The 21,795-nt window shown below is 39.8% G+C and overlaps 1 protein-coding gene across 1 annotated transcript in view; it reads right to left on the bottom strand.

Annotated features, from left to right (window-relative positions):
* Positions 1-21,795, bottom strand: part of SLC25A10 (solute carrier family 25 member 10) — a 44,796-nt gene that overhangs the window by 1,517 nt on the left and 21,484 nt on the right. The window contains exon 11 of the mRNA XM_078155719.1: positions 17,728-17,824. Within this exon, the coding sequence (XP_078011845.1) occupies positions 17,728-17,824 (97 nt within the window). The remainder of the gene's footprint in view (positions 1-17,727; positions 17,825-21,795) is intronic.

Raw genomic sequence — 21,795 nt, 5'->3', positions numbered from 1 at the left:
ATATAGAGGGTGCACCATGAGTTGAATATATAGGGATGATACATCTAAAAAAGAAAAGGGGTGAGAGAGGATTATGCTGGGAGAAAGAGAAAGGGAGAGGTAGAATGAGGTAAATTATCTCACATAAAAGAGGCAAGAAAAAGCTTTTACAATGGCGGGGAAGAGGGGAGAGGTGAGAAGGAATGAGTGAACTTTACTCTTACTGGATTTGGCTTGAGGACAGAACATACACACTCAATTGGGTATGGAAATCTATCTTACCCTATTGGAAAGCAGTGGGGAAGGGGATAAGAGAGGGAGGGGTGATAGAAGGGAGGGTAGATTGGGGGAGGAGGTAAATCAGAAACAAACACTTGAGGAGGGACATGGGCAAAGGAGAGAATAGAATAAATGGGGGGCAGAGTAGGATGAAGAGAAATATAGTTGGTCTTTCACAACATGACTATTAGGGAAGTTTTTTGCATGACTAGACACATATAACCTATATCGAATTGCTTGCCCTCTTAATGATGGTGGGTAAGGAAGGAGGAGGGGAGAGAATTTGGAACTCAGAGTTTTAAAAATGAATGTTAAAAAATTGTTTCTACATGCAACTGGGAAATACAGGCAAAGGGGTATAGAAATCTATCTTACCCTACAGGAAAATAGAAGGGGAAGAGGATAAGAGAAGGGGAGGGGAATAGAAGGGAGAGCAGATTGGGGGAAGGGGTAATCAGAATGCATATCATGATGGGGTGGGGGGAGGGGAGGGATAGGGAGAAAATTTGGAACTCAAAATCTTGTGGAAGTGAATGTTGGAAATTAAAAATAAATAAATTGGGGAAAAAAAGGAATGAAAAGCAAACAGGGGAGACAAAATGACAACTTTTGTTTGCTTGCTTTAAAATTCTCTTTTGTTTTATTTTCAGTTCCAAATTTTGTTCCTCCCTAGATCCCCTCTTCCACCCATGGAGAAAGCAAGAAAAACAAACCCATTAGAAATATGTATGAGCATGCAAAACAAATTCTGGGAGAGAAGAGGGAGGTACTTCATTTTATACACTGAGTCCATCAGATCCTTATTGGTAGATTGGATAGCATGTTTTATCATGAGTCCTGTATAACTGTGGTTGGTGGTTGTGTTGACCAGAGTTGCTAAGTTTTTCAAAGTCGATTATCTTTATAATATTGCTGTTATTGTATAAATTTTCTCCAGGTTCTGATCATTTCACTTAACATCAGTTCCTATATCTTTCCAGAAACTATCCCCTTCATTTTTTTTTTTTGGCTAGGCAGTGGGGTTAAGTGACTTGTCAAGGGTCACACAGCTAGTAAGTGTCAGGTGTCTGGTCTGAGACCAGATTTGAACTCAGGTTCTCCTGACTCCAGGGTTGGTGCTGTATCCACTGTGCCACCTACCTGCCCCCCACCCCCCATTTCTTAAACCACAATAATATCTACCTTCACAACATATCTTGCATGTGCACACTTCTGTCCTCTGATACTACCACCATCCTGGTGTGGGCCCTCATCACCACATGCCTAAACTGTTACCATACCTTCTGATTGGTCTCCCTCCTTCAAGCCTTTCCCATTCCTTTCTGTGGGGGCCATTGCCAGTCTCCTGACTTGCCACTGGATTCTGATAACTCTGAAGGAGAGGGTAAGATTGATGGCTTTGCACAGCTCTGCCTCGCTTAAATCCAACTCATTTGCAAGTCAAAATATCACCCTCTTGATGTCATTAGTCCTCTTTGAGAACAAAGGACAAACACCACCACCACCACAATACTCTTCCATTAGATTCATATACCATATGTTCAGCCATTTCCCAGTTGATGGACATATCCTTAATGTGTAGTTCTTTGCCCCCCAAAAAGATACTGCTATTAATATTTTTGTATATATAGGTACTTTGCCTCTTTCTTTGATCTTTTTGGGGTATAGATCCAGTAGGGTATAGACTCAGTAGGCCAAAGGGTTGTTGTCGTTCAGTTGTGTACTACTCTTCATTACCGCATTTGGACTTTTCTTGGCAAAAAAAGGCATGCACAATTTAATAGCTTTTTAGGCATAATTCCAAATTGCTTTCCTCATTGAATGGCTTGACTAGTTCACAGTTCCACCAATTAATTCCACCAAGAATGCATTAGTGTACCTGTTTTCCACCAGTATTTATCACTTTCCTTTTTTGTCATCTTAACCAATATTATGAGTGTGAAGTGCTACCTCAGAGTTTTCTTAATTTGTATTCCTCTGGCTTCCTTTAGGTCCCAACTAAAATTTTATCTTTTAGGAAGCCTTTCTCAACCCCTCTTAATTCTAGTACCTTCCTCCTGTTAACTATTTCCTATTTATCCTGTATATAACTTGATTTGTATATATTTGTTTTCACATTATCTCCCCCATTAGATTGTAAGCTCCTTCAGGACGAGGATTGTCTTTTGCCTCTGTTTTATCCCACTGCTTAGCACAGTGCCCATGATGAAGTAGGCACTTAATAAATGTTTATTGATTAGCATGGCTATTGATAGCTTGGATTTCTTCCCCAGAAAACTACCTATTCAGATTCTTTGACCACTTAAGAATTGGGGAATGGCTTGTTTTCTGACAAATTTGACTCAGTTCCCTATATATCTTAGAAATGCTTTATCAGAAAAACTTGCTACAAACATTTCCCCTGAGTTTCCTGTTTTTCTTTGCCACATTGTATTTGGCAAAAAAAAAATTATGTAGTCAAAATTATCCATTTTACCTCCTGTGAACCTCTTTTATCTCTTCTTGGGTCATGAATTCTTTCCCAGTCCATAGGTGTGACCAGTAATTTCTTCTGTGCTTCACTAATTTGCTTATATCACCCTTTATGTCTAAATCATGTACCCTTTTTTAGCTTGTCTTGGTATATGGAGTAAGATGTTGGTCTACACCTAGTCTCCAGTTTTCCCAACAGTTTTTGCTGAATAGAGTTCTTGCCTATATAAGAATGCAAGCAATCTATCCTTGTTTAGTCCCTTATGATTGCTCACTCATGTTTATTTTTTTAATGTTTCTTTTGAGTTGTGTTTGAATGTCAAATTTCCTATTCATCTCTGGTTTTTCATCAGGAATACTTCATAGTCCTCTGTTTCATTAAAGTTCCATTTTTTCCATGTTGGATTATCTTGTTTTTTTCTGGTAGGTTATTCTTGATTGTAATCCTAGATACTTTGCTTTCTGGAATATCATATCCCTAGCTGATGGCTTTTAAAGGTGGTGGCTGCTAATTCTTGAGTGATCCTGACTATACTTCTGTGGCACTTGAATTCATTTTTTTCTGGCTGCTTGCAGTATTTTTTATTTGACCTGGGACCTCTGTATTTTGGCTATCATATTCCTAGGAGTTTAGGGTTTTCTTATCTTTCTTTAGGGTTGTCAGGAGATGACTGATGGATTTTTTCAATTTCCACTTTGTCCTTTGGTTCTAAGTTATCTGGACATTTTTCTTCTATGATTTATTGAAATATGATATCTGGGTTCTTTTTTAAAAATTTATTTATTTTCAGTTTTCAAAATTCATTTCCATAAGATTTTGAATTCTAAATTTTCTTCCCCTACTTCCCCTTCCTCCTCCCCAAGATGGTATGCAATTTGATATAGGCTGTACTTATACATTCACATTAAACACATTTTCACATTAGTCATGTTGTAAAGAAAAATTACAACCAATGGGAGAACCACGAGAAAGAAGAAACAAACCTCACCCCCCCCCCAAAAAAAGAGAGCAAATAATGTGCTTTGATCTGCATTCAGACTCCATAGTTCTTTTTCTGGATGTGGATAGCATTTTTCATCATAAATCTTTTGTAGTTGTCTTAGATCCTTGCATTGCTGAGAAGAGTTAAGTCTATCAAAGTTGGTCATTGCATAGTGTTGCTGTTACTGTGTATGATGTTCTCCTGGTTCTACTCAATTCACTCAGCATCAGTTCATGTAAGTTTTTCCAGGTTTTTCTAAAATCTGCCTGTTCATCATTTCTTATAGCACAGTAGTATTCCATCACATTCATATACCACAACTTATTTAGCTACTCCCCAATTCATAGGCATCCTCTCAATTTCCAATTCTTTCCCACCACACAAAGAGCTGCTATAAATATTTTTGTACATGTGGGTCCTTTTCCCATTTTTATGATCTCTTTGGGATATAGCCCTAGAAGTGCTATTGCTGGGTCAAAGGGTATGCTTTCCAAATTGCTCTCCAGAATGGTTGGATCAGTTCACAACTCCGCCAACAATGCATTAGTGCTCCAATTTTCCCACATCTTTTCCAACATTGATCATTTTCCTGTTTTGTCATGTTAGCCAGTCTGAGAGGTGTGATGTGGTATCTCAGAATTGTTTTTTTTTTAATTTTTTTTTTCCATATGCTTTTGAGTTGAAAAATTTTGCTCCCTTTTTCTCCCCCCCACCCTCCCCAAGACGGCACACAATCTGACATAGGCTTTACATTTACATACCCATTAAACATATTTTCACATTAGTGAAGTTGTAAGTAAAAATTAAAACTGATAGGAGGAACCATCAGAAAGATGAAACAAAACCCAACAGAAGGTAAAAATAAGTGAGAATGATTCGACTTCCATAGTTCTTTCTTTGGATGTGGACAGCATTTTCCATCCCGAGGCCTCTGGAGATGTCTTAGATCCTTGTAATGCTGAGAAGGGTTCAGTTTAACATTCTTAGTCATAACGTGGCTGCTATTGTGTACAAAGTCCTCTTGGTTCTGCTCACTTCACTCAGCATCAGACCATATAAGTCTTTCCAGGTTTTTCTGAAGTCAGCCTGTTTATCATTTCTTATAGCACAATAGTATTCTATTACATTCATATACCACAACTTGCTCAGCCATTCCCCAATTGATGGGCATTCTCTCAATTTCCAATTCTTTGCCACCACAAAAAGAGCTGCTATGTATATTTTTGTACATGTGGGTCCTTTTCCCATTTGTTTGATCTCTTTGGGATATAGCCCTAGAAGTGCTATTGCTGGATCAAAGGGTATGCACATTTTTGTAGCCCTTTGGGCATAGTTCCAAATTGTTCTCCAAAGTGGTTGGATCATTTCACAACTCCACCAACAATGTATTAGCTTTCCAATTTTCCCACATCCTTCTCCAACATTTATCATTTTCCTGTTTTGTCATGTTGGCCAATTGATGGGTGTGATGTGGTACCTCAGAGTTGTTTTGATTTGCATTTCTCTAATCAATAACGATTTAGAGCATTTTTTCATATGACTATAGATGGCTTTAATTTCTTCATCTGAGAACTGTCTCTTCATATCCTTTGACCATTTATCAATTGGGGAATGGCTTGTGTTCTTATAAATTTGTCTTAATTCTCTAAATATTTTAGAAATGAGGCCTTTATCAGAAAGACTGGTTGTAAAAATTCTTTCCCAATTTTCTACCTTCCTTCTAATCTTAGTTGCATTGGCTTTGTTTGTGCAAAAACTTTTCAATTTAATGTAATATTATTTCATTGTCTATGGTGCCTTTTAGCAGGATGTAGTTTCCTTCCTTATCTCTTTTGATTAGATCTGTTTTTGCTTTTGCTTTATCTGAGATCAGGATTGCTACCCCTGCTTTTTTTTACTTCAGCTGACCTATAATATATTCTGCTCCAGCCTTTACCTTTACCCTGTATGTGTCACTCTTTTTCAAATGTGTTTCCTGTAAACAACATATTATAGGATTATGGTTTTTAATCCATTCTGCAATCCGTTTCCGTTTTATGGGAGAGTTCATCCCATTCACATTCACAGTTATGATTACTATCTGTGTCTTTTTCTCCATCCTTTCCCCCCCTATTTATGCTTTTCTTTCTCCTTTTTCCTTTCTCCCCTTCACTAGTGTTTTGCTTTTGACCTTCACCTCCTTCAGTCCCTTCCCCCTTTTATTATCCCTTTCCCTTTTCTTCCCCTTTAGTCTTACTGCTGCTTCCCTCCCTTCTTTCCCCCCTCCTTTTCTTTCCCCCTCCCTTTTCTTTCCCCTTTTCCTCCTACTGCCTATAGGGCAAGTTAGATTTCTATACCTAACTGATTATATTATGCCCTTCTTGAGCCAAATCTGATGAGAGTAAGGTTCAAACAATGCTCCCCCCCTTCTTTCCCTCTGCTGTAATAGGATTTTGTGTCTTTTCCTGTAATGTAATTTACCCTTGTCTGCCTCCTCCTTTCTCAGTACATTTTCTAAGATCAGATTGATCCACTTATTTGGATCCATTTAACCCACTTGATTAGATTTTTTTTTATCATTACATCAAAGTCAACTAATATCCACCCTCTTTATGTATACTCCTTTAACAAGGTGTAATAACAATACAGTTCTCAAGGGTTGCAAGTCTCATATTCCCTTGTAGGGGTTTAAACAGCCCCCCCTTATTAACAACATATTGTATCCTTCCCATTTACCTTTTTAAGTCCTTCTTGAGTCCTGTACTTGAAGATCAAATTTTTTGTTGAGCTCTGGTCTTTTTATCAGGAAAGTTTGGAAGTCTCCTATTTCATTGAATATCCACCTCCTCCCTTGAAAAATGATGCTCATTTTTGCTGGGTAATTGATCCTTGGCTGCATTCCAAGCTCCTTTGCCTTATGGAATATCATGTTCCATGCCCTGCGGTCTTTTAATGTAGAAGCTGCAAGGTCCTGTGTAATCCTGACTGTGGTTCCATGATATTTAAATTTTTCTTTCTGGCTGCTTGCAGCACCTTCTCTTTCATCTGGTAATTTTGGAATTTTGCTATTATATTCCTTGGTGTTGTCAATTTGGGATCTCTTTCAGGTGGTGAGTGGTAGATTCTTTCTATGGTTATTTTCCCTTCTGGTTCTAGGACTTCAGGGCAGTTTTCCTTTATGATTTCCTGAAAGATACTGTCCAGGCTCTTTTTTTATCATGATTTTCAGGTAGTCCAATAATTTTTAAATTGTCTCTCCTGAGTCGATTTTCCAGGTCGGTTGTTTTACTGATGAGGTATTTTACATTTTCATCTATTTTTTTCATTTTTTTGTTTCTGTTTGACTGATTCTTGCTCTCTCATAGAGACATTAGTTTCCATTTGTCCAATTCTAGTTTTTAACAGATTGTTTTCTTCTGTTAGTTTTTGTACTTCCTTCTTCAACTGGCCAATTGTGTTTTTTAGGGACTTGTTTTCTTCAGTGTATTTTTTTTCCAATTGGCCAATTGTATTTTTGAAGGACTCTTTACCTCTCTCATTTGACTATTAAAATCCTTCTTGAGCTCTTCTAAGAAGGCTTTTTGGGCTTCAGACCAGTTCATATTCCCTTTTGTTGTTGCAGATGTGGGTTTGTTGACAATGTTGTCCTCTTCAGAATTTCTGTCTTGATCTTCACTCTTCTCATAATATGAATCTATGGTACGTTTCTTTTTACTCATGGTGTTTCTTTATTCCCTGGCCTTTAAAGAGATTGAGCTCTCCTGCTGGGGAACAGAGGGTACTGACCCAAGCTTCTTGTGTTGGGAGCCTAGGTCTTGGTCACTGGCTTTGTGTGCTGGGGCCTCTTATGCTGGCAATTGGAGGCTGTAGGTTTCTGGCAGCTTACCTTGTGTTGGGCTGGAATCAGCAAGGCTGGAACTTTCAGGCAATTCTAGGTTGCCTGCTTTTCCTTTCCTTTAGCTTTCTTCAGCTCCTTTCAGATGGGTGCTGCAGGGTATTTATCTGCCTGGGGCCTCCTGCAGTGTTGTCTCCCTCCTTTCTGCTGATGCACTGGGAGATTCCTTTGCAGTGGATTGCCGAGACTCCTGGTGATTTTCTGAGCTGGTTTCCACTGGTTCTCCCCCCCTCAATGAGGCACTTGGAGGTCCAGGTGTTTGTTCCTGTCTACCACCTGGGCTTCAGGATCTCTTCACAAATGGGGGGGGCTCCTACAGCTCACCTGGTGTTGGGTTGGAATCAGCAAGGCGGGCTTTAGGAAGCCTTTAGGTTGTTTTCTTCACCTCCTTTCAGATGAATGCCGCAGGGTACTTATCTGCCTGGGGCCCCTTATTTTTGCTGAGACACTGGGAGACCCATTTGCTGAGCTACTGCACTGCTGATCCTTGTCTTCTAGTTCAGGAGTTCCAGGGTTTTTTTTTTTCTGGGGTGATATTTTCTGGGTTTTCAGAGGTTGATAGGGGAGAGTGAGAGCGACTACTTTTTCACTCCACCATCTTGGCTCCCGGAAGCCCTCAGAATTGTTTTGATTTACATTTCTCTAATCAATAGTGACTTAGAGCGTTTTTTCATATGACTATAGATAGCTTTAATTTTTTTTATCTGAAAATTGCCTATTCATATTCTTTGACCATTTATCAACTGGGGAATGACTTGTATTCTTATAAATTTGACTCAGTTCTCTATATACTTTGGAAATGAGGCATTTATCAGAGACACTGGCTGTAAAAATTGCTTCCCAGCTTTCTGCTTCCCTTCTAATTTTGGTTGAATTGGCTTTGTGTAAAAACTTTTCAATTTAATGTAATCAAAATTATCCATTTTGCATTTCGTAATGTTCTCTATCTCTTGTTTGGTCATAAATTCTTCTATTCTCCATAAATCTGACAGGTATACTATCCTTGTTCTCCTAGTTTGCTTATGGTATCAGCCTTTATATCTAAATCTTGTACCCATTTTGACTTTATCTTGGTATATGGTGTAAGGTGTTGGTCTATGCCTCGTTTCTGCCATACCATTTTCCAGCTTTTCAGCAGTTTTTGTCAAATAGTGAGTTCTTATCCCAGAAGCTGGGGTCTTTGAGTTTATCAAACAATAGATTACTGTAATCATTAACTGTTGTGTCTTGTGTACCTAAACTATTCCACTGATCCACCACTCTCTTTCTTATAGGCTCTCTCTTTTTTTTTTTTTTTTTGGTTCATGGCTTTCAAGTAGCCCAATGATTCTTAAATGATTAAGTGCTTCTCCTTAATCTTTTTTCTAGGTCAGTTTTTTCCTATGAGATATTGCATATTTTCTTCTATTTTTTCAGTCTTTTGACTTTTATTATTTCTTGATGTTTCATGGAGTCATTAGTTTCCATTTGGCCATTTCTAATTTTTAAGATGTTATTTTCTTCAGTAAATCTTTGTACCTCTTTTACCCTTTGGCCAATTCTGATTTTAAAGGAGTTATTTTCTTTACTCCTTGGGCACTGGAATGCTCCCCACTACCACCTCCACCACCATGCTTGTTCTTTGTACTGGTATCTACACACCTCTCTTTCCATCTCTTGAAGCTGGCCTGAGCTGGGAAAATGACTCACTATGACTTTTTCTTGGCTTTCCCAATTAGAATTTGGTCTGGTGCCTTTTCTAAGTTGTTATAAAGGTGTACTGAGTGAGCTGGGCAAAAATGCTTCTTCTGCTCTATCTTGATTCTACCCCTAAACACCTATGTATAAGTCAAGTCAACAAGAATTTATTAAGTGCCTACTATGTGCCAGTCACTGTGATAAGCACTGGGGATACAAAAAAAAACCCAAAAAACAAAAACATAAAACACCCTCTTCTCTCAAGGAGCTCAATGCGGGGAGACAGTATGAAAACAACTATGTACAAGCAAGATATATACCAGATAAACTGGAGATAATCAACAAAACAAACAAAATTTGCCCTTCAGAGTGGGTACTAATCTCAAAACACCTGAGACCTTGAACTAGCCATGAACTCAATAACAACCAAAAAATGGCTATTTTTGTTGAAAGGAAACTGCATTTCAGAGCCTCCCAACTCTCCTTTAGTGTTGCCAACTCAATTTTTACTATGCTTTGATTCCTCAGGACAAACACCATGAACGACAACAACAAAAAAAAAAGTAAGAGAACTTCGGTGGTAGGTGTCCGTGCCTCAGCAAGGTTTCCCCTATTCCTACTCTATCTGTGCCTTCCCTCTAGATGCTGAACCTGTGGCCCGGACCAGGTCCCACAGCCTACCTGGGAGCCCTTAGCACATTGCTGTACACATGTGTGCAGATTGCAGGTGTGATTTGGCCCTCAAGCCATAGTTTGCCACATGCTGATTCATGTGTCTTCAGCTCTTGACATCTCCAATTTGGTGGGTTACCTTTAGAGAGAACAGGTGCGTCTTTGGTGCTAAGCAGAATGACAGAGAATATGGAAGAAATTTTCTGGGAAATTCTCCCAAATTCCTGGCAGAACCACATGCATGTGGTTCTGCCTTGCTCCAGACATCAGTTCAGATTAAACAGGAGGATACATCTGAGCAAGAAAATGTAAATGCTGTGCTACAGGATTCTGCAATTCAGAATAAATACTAGTATAATTGGGAGGGAAGGGGGTGAAATGGCTTAATAAACAAAGGTTTGAACTTCTGAGCATATTGATTTATTAAGTAATGCATAACAATATAAGCCAATAACATAACAAATTGGGACCAGGCCTCCACAGCTTTGGCACTGAACCCTTAATACAGGGAAAGACAGATTTTAATGAATGGAAAACTATTAATCAAATAAGACCAGTTAATTAAAGGAAAACAATTAACCAGCATAAAAAACTAGGTAATCTGATTTCTAATTGGAGGAAAGATTAGGGACTTTCCAGATTGGGAGGGGAAGAGCAAACAGGTGCAATTCCCTGAAATCAGAAAAAGAAGTGTCCCACTTCCCCCAAATTGTATTAGATCAAAGGAACATGGAAACAACAACTTATTGGCCAGCATGGGGCCAATTTTCATTAAGATACATGGGGTGCTTAAGATTTATAGTTGTGATAAAACTTCTTGCATCAGTCTTCAGATCTGACTAGGTTTCTCAGTCAGTATAACCTGTGTCCTCAATTAAGGGTGTCTAAAAGACAGCAGAGAAAAGGCAGAAATTTGCCTGAGCTCTTACCAGTTTCCCTCTAAATAACTTTTTTTTTTTAGTGAGGCAATTGGGGTTAAGTGACTTGCCCAGAGTCACACAGCTAGGAAGTGTTATATGTCTGAGGCCAGATTTGAATTCAGGTCCTCCTGACTCAAGGGCTGGTGCTGTATCCACTGTGCCATCTAGCTGCCCCATGTAAATAACTTTAATTCAAACCTCAAAACGAATTCTGGAGAGACATCCACAAAAGAACAGGGTGAAACATTTTCCAGCCCAAGACAACTTAGAAGGACTGAACAAGAGGTCTGTCTCCTTTGGGTATAAGGGGGAGTACAGCCCAGTGCAGGCAGTGTCTGGGCAAGCCAGACCTTATCCCTTAGCCCCAGCACAGATCAGCAACCAAGCCCTGTGATCCCAACTCATCAGGCCAGCAGCACAGTGGGCCAGCTATGAGCTCCAGCCACCAGCTCACCTGGAAGCCCTAGTGCAGCAACAGTGACTGAGCCTGGTGACCCCACTGCAACAGGCCAGCCACCAGCCCAGGAGACCCTGGCCAAGCAAGCCAGTAACCGGGTCCCTGGCTTCTTGGAGCAAGATGCTTGGAACAGTACTCCTTGTGCCCCAGAAGTAGAGCTCAGTGTTAAAAAGTCACAAAATAGACTGGAAAATGAGCAAAAAAAAAAAAATGCCTGGTCATAGAAAGCTACTATGGTGACAGAGAAGATCAAAACACAAACCCAGAAGAAGAAAACAATGTCAAAACACATTCAAAGCCTCAAAGAAAACTATAATTCAGTCTCAGGCCCAAAAAATCCTCCTGGAAAAGCTCAAAAAGGATTTTTAAAATTAATTTCTTTATTTTTAGTTTTCAATATTTACTTCCACAAGATTTTGAGTTCCAAATTTTCTCCCCATCTTGTCCCCACCCCCCACCCCAAGATGGCATGCATTTTGAATACTCCTTCCTCTAATCTTCCCTCCCTTCTATCTCTTCCCCTTCTCTTATCCCCTTCCCCTTCTATTTTCCTATAGGGCAGGAAAGATTTCTATACCCCATTGCCTGTATATCTTATTTCCCAGTTGCATGTGAAAACAATTTTTAACATTTGTTTTTAAAACTTTGGGTTCCAAATTTTCTCCCTCCCTCCCTTCCCACCCTCATTGAGAAAGCAAACAACTCAATACAGCTTATACATATGTAGTCATGCAAAACACTTCCATAGTAGTCATGTTATGAAAAACTAACTATATTTCCCTTCATCTTGTCCCACTCCCCATTTATTCTATTCTCTCTTTTGACCCTATCCCTCCTTAGAAGTGTTTGCTTCTCATCAAGAATGTGTGAAAGTCCTCTATTTCACTGAATTTCCATTTTTTCCCCTGAAGGATTATGCTCAGTTTTGCTGGGGAGGTGATTCTTGTTTGTAATCCTATCTGCTTTGCCTTATGCCCAGCATAAGGGCATCAATAACACATCAATAACAAAGCTGACAGAAATCATATGATTATCTCAATAGATGCAGAAAAGGCTTTTGACAAAATATAGCACCCATTCCTGCTAAAAACACTAGAGAGCATAGGAATAAATTGAGCTTTCCTTAAAATGATAAGTAGTATCTATTTAAAACCATCAGCAAGCATTATCTGTAATAGGGATAAGCTAGAAGCCTCAGTAAGATCAGGGGTAAAACAAAGATGCCCATTATCACCACTGTTATGTTAGCTTTAACAATAAGAGAAGAAAAAGAAATTAATTAGAATAGGCAATGAGGAAACAAAACCATCACTCTTTGTAGATGATATGATGGTATACTTAGAGAATCAACTAAAAAATTACTTGAAATAACAACTTTAGCAAAGTTGCAGGATACAAAATAAACCAACATAAATCATCAGCATTGTATATATTACCAACAAAGTCCAGCAGCAAGAAAAAGAAAGAGAAATTCCATTTAAAATAACCATAGACAGTATAAAATACTTGGGAATATACCTACCAAGGCAAACCCAGGAACCATATGAACACAATTGCAAAACATTTTTCACACGAATAAAGTCAGATCTAAACAACTGGAAAAATATCAGTTGCTCATGGGTAGGCCAAGCAATATAACAAAAATGACAATTCTGTCTAGATCAATTTACTTACTCAGTGCCATACCAATCAAACTACCAAAAATACCAAAAAATATTTTATAGAGCTACAAAAAATAATAAAATTCATCTGTTAGAATATCAAGAATGTCAAGAATATCAAAGGAATTAATGGGGGAAAAAAGCAAAGGAAGGTGGCCTAGCCATACAAAATCTCATAGTATAAAGCAGCAATCATCAAAACTCTCTGGTACTGGTGAAGATATAGAGTAGTGGATCAGTGAAACAGATCAGATACACAAGACGTGGTACTAAATGACCATAGTAATCTAGTGTTTAACCCAGAGGCCCCAGCTTCTGGGATAAGAACTCACTATTTGACAAACTACTGGGAAAACTGGAAAAGAGTAAGGCAGAAACTAGGTATAGACCAATATCTTATGCCATTTACTAAGATAAGGTCAAAATGGGTACATAATTTAGACATAAAAGATGCTACTATAAGTAAATTAGGGGAGCATGGAAAATTTTTACCTGTCAGATCTATGGAGAAGGATAGAATTCATGACCAAAACAAGAGCATTATGAGATACAAATGGATAATTTTGATTATATTAAATTAAAAAGTTTTTTTCATGAACAAAACCAATCCAATAAAGATTAGAAGGAAAGCAGAAAGCTGGGAAACAATTTTTATAGCAGGTGTCTTTGAGAAAGGCCTCATTTCTCAAATATATGAAGAACTAAGTCAAATTTATAAGAATACAAGTTATTCCCCAGTCGATAAATTGTCAAAGGATATGAATAGGCAGTTTTCAGACAAAGAAATCGAAGTTATAATCATGTTTAAAAATGCTTCAAATCACTATTGGAGAAATGCAAATTAAAACAACTCTGAGGTACCACCTCATACCTATCAGATTGGCTAATATGACAGAAAAAGAAAATAGTAAATGTTAAAGAGAATGTGTGAAAACTGGAACACCAGTGTGCTATTGGTGGAGTTGTGAACTGATCCAGCTCTTCTGGAGAGCAATTTAGAACTATGCCCAAAGGACAACCAACCTATGCATACCCTTTGATCCATCAATATCACTATTAGGTCTATATCCCAAAGAGATCATAAAAAAGGGAAAAGGACCCATATGTACAAAAAGTTGTAGCAGCTCTTTTTTGTGGTGGTAAAAAATTGAAAATTGAGAGGATGCTTGTCATTGAGGAATGGCTGAACAAGTTGTGGTATATTAATGTAATGGAATACTATTGTGCTATAGGAAATGATGAGCAGGATAGTTTCAGAAAAACCTGGAAAGATTTACATGAATTGATGCAAAATAAGTGAGTAGAACCAGGAGAACATTGTATACAGTAACAGCAACATTGTGCAAGGATGAACTCTGATAGATTTAGCTCTTCTCAGCACTGCAATGATTCAGGTCAGTTCCAAAAGACCCACAATGAAAAATGCTATCCACCTCTGATGGAGTTTGAGTGCAGATCAAAGCATGCTATTTTCACCTTATGTTTTTTGCATTTTTTTTCCTTTTGTTCTGTTTCTTCATGACTAATATGGAAATGTTTTACATGATTGGAAGTAGAGAGATTGAAACAGCTGATGCTAAGGACTCTTCAATTAGAGCATATAGTTAGGGCTGAGATTAAGCTGATGAAATCCGATGAGCAAATCAAGGGAGCCTCTGCAAAATACTCGCCCTCTGACTGAGATCTGTCATCACCCTCTAGACTTTCAGTCTTTTGAAAACAGTTCCTGTGCCACTGGCAATCATTCAGTAATGTTCACAGAGTGCCCACTGCGTGTCTAACACATAGGGTTTAGTGCAAAATGAAGTGTTATAAAAGGAATTAGAAGATAGTTCCTCTGCCCTTTAGTAACTCATCATCTCATGGGAAACCAGCACAGTCTTATATTCCCACATTTCATTTTACCCATTATCCCCCAAATCTGCCAAAATCTGCAGTTGCTCTATAAAGGATATTGATTCATAATAACAGTTCCTGTGTTGGCAAAGCTTATGTCAGAGGCTTCCTCCTGACAGTTGTAAACTTTGGGAACTCTGAATTCCCTGGTTTTTTGTCCCCATCCAGGTATAATGTGGGAAATTTAGTGTCTTCTTTTTTGAGGGGAGCCACTAGTTCCTCTTATAAGTGTTCGGGTTTACAAGGCTTTGAGCCACAGAACAGATTTATTTACATAATAAAGGAGACAAGAAGAAATTGTTTTTGAGCTCATATTCAAAAGCTTCTGCTGCCAACCAGGCTGTCCTTCCCTCAGGGAAGGGTAAAGTCCTTGTTACAATATTGTCCCCTTCAAGGGGGAAGGTCATGTAGGGGTTTGCTACTTCACGTCCATGTTCAAGGGCACGTTGCTTTTTTAATCAGCACCTCCTCACTGGTTGCTGGTTCCTGTAGGTGTCCTATTCTTGCTGTCTTCCACTTCTGGCAGGTATCATGGGTCCTTCTTGGGATTATCATTATTCTCTACTTTCCCTTGGGGCTGTCCTCCACCAGATTGTATGAGTTCCTTCCTTTCCAGAGACCACCAGCTCTGGAAGTTTCAGTGCAAACTTAGTTGACAAAACTATGTAGCACTTTCATGACTTGTGCTATTTAAACCTGTTTTGTTTTAAAATGCTCACAGTCCCAGGAATGGGAACACTTCTTTCTTAGACTGAGCAAATGGATTTGTTTCCTGTTCCAGATCAGCTCGTGGTGATACCATTCCATTTACCTCCTCCTTCCCCCAGCCTTTGGGGGAGGAGGGAATAATCCTATTTGAATTAGCATCTCTCCCTAAGTGTTTTGGGGTTCAGAGAGGCCCAGGAGTTGCTTTTTGAAGGTCTCCAAAAAGGGAAAGGCAAGGCAGATGACTGATCTTAGCACAGGTATCTGAGACTCAGAGGGGTGAGGGTAACCTGACTAAATATACCTCATCTCAGTCGGTCTTCACAATAATTGTGCAAATATTAGCATCACCCCCATTTCAGAGAGGAGAAAACAGCCTCTCCTAAATCCTCCTCAATCTTAATGCATTACACCCAAGACCACCCCCTATTTATCTTATCTCTAGCTTGTTTATACATCATTGTGTATGGATTGTCTTGCCCATCAGACTGTAAGCTCTGTGAGAGCAGGGGCTGCCTTTAGCCTTTCTTCATATCCCTTAGCATATCTTAGTGTTGTCTTGTAGTGGGAGCATCAGTTCGTGGAATCGTAGATCATCTTGTTTTCATATCCCCAGAGTCTACCCCCATGGCTGGTGGATAGCAGGTGCTTAATAAATGCTCACTGAATGAATTTAGTCCAACTCCCTCATTTTATTGAGTGAAAAGACATGAAATGACTTGCTAAAGGTCATACTTTAACTTGCTAAAGTTTGAGTGACAGTCAGATCTGACACATGGCTCTCTGACTTCAAATTTAGTACTCTTTCTGCTCTGACACACTGCTTCACCAGTTCTGAATTCAAATCTTAGCACTGCTGTCTCACTGTGTGACTATGGACAGATCCCAACTTCCCTGCACTTAGTTTTCCATATTTATATGTGTGTGTGTGTGTATGTATGTGTGTATATATGTATTATATATATATTTCCTTATATATATATATTACATTCAAATCCATGAAATAATGGAATAGTTAAAGCTGGGATGAGCTTGTCCTCAAAAGGAAAGGGAGTGAGATCATTAAGTTCTAGTGAGTTCTTTGATGAAAGGTATATGTTATTAGATTAAATTAACTTTTATAAGTTTATTGGAAAATAGGGTCACACCACATGTCTCTTGGAAACCACTGATCCAAAGGCCCAAGAACTACTGTGGATCTTAGGTTCATTTTTATACCTGTTTGCCTCCTGCCCTGGGCAGGACAGCATCATACCAGAAGTCCAATCCACCTGTGCACCAAGAGGAAGCCCCAGAGACAATGCAGGCAGAAAGCACAGCCATGGAAAAGGCTACCATTACCCGGCCTGCTTTAGGACACAGTCCAATAATGACAAACACATATGAGGACTTGGGGAAAAATATATTTAGTGTTTGAATGGTTAAAATATCAGGGATGAACGTTAAAAATGCAAACAATTATAAGTTTTGCACTCCCCCCCCATGAATCCTTGCCCCTACCCATCACCCCAAATATGTACACACAGTTTGCCTCCAGGTCCAAGGCAGGTCTGGATGTGCTGTGGCTGTGATGGGACCAATAATGATTGCCAAGATTCAATCTTCACAGCCTCTGAGGGATGCAGAGACCCAAGCTGAAGATGGGATTGGGGGGAAGTAAGGTACTGTCTAAAATGCATTAAGAAGGGCAAGTTAAGAGCACCCAGGGCAGACCATATTGCTGAGAACCAACATATCTCTGTCATTGGCTCTGGAACTCCAGAAATCAACCTTCTCACACCAGAATGGGATATTATTCTCCGGTCTACGTCACAGCCACCCCAGGTTACAAGGAGCTGAGGCTATAAAGGCCACAAGGAAAGAAGGCTCACCTGAGTAAACCACTGCCCTACGGTAAGTAGGTAAGGGTGGAGAGAAAGGGAGAAGGATCAATGGACACCACCCATTCCCCTAAGAGGCTATAACAGTGTACTTGTATACCAATGAAGTGCACAAGCCAAGGCATAGGAAATCATGGCAGGTCAATGAGCTTCTTTACACCCTGAAATGGCAAAGTCAGAGGTATCTGGGGAACACTCTTGGTCTTTTTGATGGAATCTCTGGCAAACTTAGGTACAAAGCTCTTCTGGACCTCAGTCTTGACCCAAGTCACTTTTTATTGGGATTCCAAAGTTTAACCGAAGTTGCTCCAAGAAGACAAAGGTTAAAATGGTATGTGGTATCAGGCAGATAGCAGCAGGGAACATACCCTGAAATGAGAGGGGGTAAAAGATGAAGTAGATGCAGGAGTAGGTATTCAGGTATGTGAAAAAATCCTTGATACTAGTCTAAGGAACCCAGACCCTTCAATGACACAAAACACAAATGCAATGAGGCTGCTATGACCTACCTGTAGAATTATACGAGATATCTAAATTTTAAAATAAAATACAAAATTCTCAGCCTGGTACTAAAAGCCTTCCATAATATAGTTTCTACCTACCTTCTTTTTTTTTTAAGGCAATTGGGGTTAAGTGACTTGCCCAGGGTCACACAGCTAGTGTCAAGTGTTTGGTCTGAGGTCAGATTCAAACTCAGATCCTCCTGACTTCAGGGCTGGTGCTGTATCCAGTGCGCCACCTAGCTGCCCCTATAAGTCATCTTTCATGCCTGGAATTTACTTGATCCTCACACCTCTCTCAGAATTCCTGTTTGCTTTGTTTAGGTGTTTCTCAGTTGTGTCAAAACACTTGTGACCCCTTTTGGAGGGGTTTTCTTGGCAAAGATAATGGAGCATTTTCAGCTCATTTTACAGATGAGGCAAATAGGGTTAAGTGACTTGTCCAGAGTCACACAGCTAGTAAGTGTCTGAGAATTCCTAGGTTCCTTCAAAGCACAGCTCAGTTAACAGATTCTACTCTGGGTCTCACTCCTTTCCTCACTTTTCCTCCACCTCACCCCAGTTATTAGGACTCTCTCCATCTTGAAACACATATATATTTGTGTCTACTTGTATACACTTATTACACATGTGTTGTGTTACCCCAATAGAAAGTAAATGGCTCCAGCAAGGAGGGTTTTTGCCTTGTATTTCTAGCTCCTAGTGCAAGGCTTTGTAGACCTTTAATAACTGTTGAATTGAATTCAATATAGGAAACTCTGAACCCGTTACAAACTATATATGAAAGTGGCTTGCCTGAGGCACATAAAGGTTGAGGGGCTGAGGGTCACAGCTAGCTTGTGCCAGAGATAAGGAACTGAACTAAACGCTCCCCTAAACTAGCCTGCCTCTAACTTGCTTGTTGCAAGTACACCTCTGGGCTAACTCCCCAATTCAGACCTGCAAGTTGGGTCCTCCAAAGGGTGGGGATTTTCATAGGTTTCAAGATACTATATGTATCTATGGTACTAAAATGAGCCTGTATAGGTGAGCTAATTTTTAGCAGTCAGCCAGAATTCTGAGTCTTCTGCATAGATGTATTTAGTTTAAAGTAGGCCTGCACAACCTGAGGCCCGTGGGCCAGTCGCAGCTTGGGCTGCTTGCAGCATGCCAAAGGATCTCCTCTACATGCAAAGGATGTTTTCCTCTACACTTTTTAGGGTCACCTGAAATCCTTTGGCATGCCTCAAGCAACCTGGGGGCCACAGGTTGTGCAGGCCTGGTTTCAAGCAAAGGCATTTATTACTAAGATGGCATAGCAAGAATAGAAGCTAAAAAACTATTACCCCTCCCCCTAAATCTGAGGTACATTCTCCCACTAATATACACTTTGCAGTGGGGAAAATGAGCGTAAACTCTGAGTACAATTGGTAGTGAGACATTCACGTGAAGAACACATATGACCAGGTAAATTCACGCCTCTGGTGCTGCAGTACCCAACATGCTTTCTTTCCCCATGGAGTTTGGGCACTCCTTCCCTCCCCATAGAGACCAGCGTCTCTTCTGGGTGAGCCACTCAGACGGGCTCCCCAGCTTTGCTCCTCTCTGTGGCTTGAATCTCAGCAGCCAGGGCAATAACTGAAGCTGCTTTCTGCCTTAAATGCTGCTCAATACATCTGTGTTCTTCAAAGAGTATTCCCTGCTAGTGTGGTGTCTCCTAATGGGTCAGAAGCTCTATTACTAAATGCCACGGCAGATGGGCTAGGGAAGGAGAAGAAATGTCCTCTGCTAGAGGACAAGGGCTGAAGGGACCACACTCCACAGAACTGCTGTCTTGAACTGCTTCCACCGCTCAAACTCTTGTGTTGCTCTCAGATACTAGGCTGGCCTTTTAGGGGCCACCCTCGAGCATGGTTAATCGTTTCTCAATGGCCATCTGCCTTTCTAATTCTACCAGGCCTTTTTCAAACCTCATAAAGGGATAAAAGTCATACAAGTCTTTGCACTTAGTTTATTTGTTTTGGGTTTTTTTTCTTTGCACTTAGTTTAACAACTTATTATATGACTTTTATTTTCTGTAATTACATCCTGGGCAGGGGCTGTCAGGTACCAACTCCTTCCCACCCCAAACACAAGGGAAAAAATCAAACAAAAAACTAAGTAGGGCAAATAAAGAATTGGTCAGCTCTTCCTTCCTCCTTCAAAATCTTATTCCATCAGTTATCTCCTCCCTCCACTTGCTCCTTTGAGTACAAACATACCTAGGAAAAAGCCTTCCTTTAAATAAATATACTTCTCCCTTGGGCTGTGTTCCTTGCACAGCCAACCTTCCCAAAAGGTTGACCTATATTCACTACATCCGTTTCCTTGCTACCTCTTCATTCCTTAGAGTCCTACAGTTTGGTTTCTACTCCTAGTATATATCTTTGTATATACTTAGTATGCATGTGTTGTGCTACCCCAATATAAAGTAAATGGCTCCAGCAAGGAGGGTTTTTATCTGTCCACTGAAACTGACTCTTGAAAGTCACCAGTGGCTTTCTAATTGTCAAAATAAGTAATCTTTCCTCCTTGTCCTTTTCTGTAGCAATTTATCACACCTTCCCCTTTTCTTGAAAATTTGCCCCCTTGACCACTAAACTCCAAGAAAATCCCAGCTGGTTCTTCTGCCACCTCTCTGTTTCTTCCCTTTCCTTGTTCTTTCTTGGCTCCTCTTTATCCTTCAGTCTCCTAAATGGGGACCTCCCTAATGTCCAAATCTTGGCCTTTCTTCTCCCAAGGAGCCCTCTTCCTCAGAGAACACATCCATTCTCATAGCTTCAGCTAGCGTTTTTATTTGATGATTGCCTATATCTCCCATCCCTGACCCCTCAAGTCCCAGTCCGACATTTCCAGTTGTCCACTGGATATTTCCGTTTGGACACTTGTCACCTTAAACTCAGGATATCTAAAGTAAAACTTAACACCTCCAAAATAGTTGCTCTTTCCATGTTCGTATTTCTGCTAATCATACTGTCACTCACTCAGCCTGAGTCACTGTTACCCTTTATCTCTACAACTCCCAGTCAGTCACCTGATCATGTTAATTCTTCATGTTTCAAATCCTCACAGGATCAAAGAATTTAGACACAGAAGAGACGTATGAGACCAACCCCTTCATTTTATAAATGAGGGAAAGCTGAGGCCTAGTGGGCCTAAGTGACTTGCTCAAAGTCATACAAGTAGTAAGTTACTAAGACAAGATTCAAACCCAGTTTCTTAAATCCCAAATCCAGTGTTTTTAAACTTATAATAATGGATGACACCAGTAAAGCCCTTTAAGGTTCAGAAGACACTTTACAAGCATTATCTTATTTGATAAGCTGACTTGTGAGATAGGAGCTATTATTCCCCCTTTATAGATAATGAAATCGAGGTTCACTGAGATAAAGTTATTTAACCAGAGTCTTACAGCTAATGTGTCTGAAGCAGAATTTTAACCCTTGTCGACCTGACTCCCAAGTACTCTGTCCACCATGCCATGCTGCCTACTATTCATCTGTTTCTGTCACTATCTAGTCTGCTATTATCTGTTGCCTGATCTTCTGACCGGTCCAGTTCAAATTCCTCTAATCCATTCTACATACTTCTGTCAGATTTGTCTACCTTAAACGTTATTCTACAAATAAATTACTTCACACAATAAAATCTTTCAGTGGCTTCTCATTGCCTACATGATAAATTCCAGTCTCTTTACTCTTACATTCAAAGCCTGCTACAAACTGGCCCTAAGTAAGCCAGTTTTCTGATCTTATCCTTCCTTCTCTACTAGTTCCCTAAATAAACTTTCCACTCCAGTCAAGTTGGTCTGCTCACTGCACT

Source organism: Phascolarctos cinereus, unplaced genomic scaffold (genome assembly GCF_003287225.1).
Source record: "Phascolarctos cinereus isolate Bilbo 61053 unplaced genomic scaffold, phaCin_HiC Scaffold_5;HRSCAF=322, whole genome shotgun sequence".
In the NCBI taxonomy this organism is placed as follows: domain Eukaryota; kingdom Metazoa; phylum Chordata; class Mammalia; order Diprotodontia; family Phascolarctidae; genus Phascolarctos; species Phascolarctos cinereus.
The sequence above is the reverse complement of the archived record's forward strand: the minus strand, read 5'-3'. Positions and strand labels throughout refer to the sequence as shown.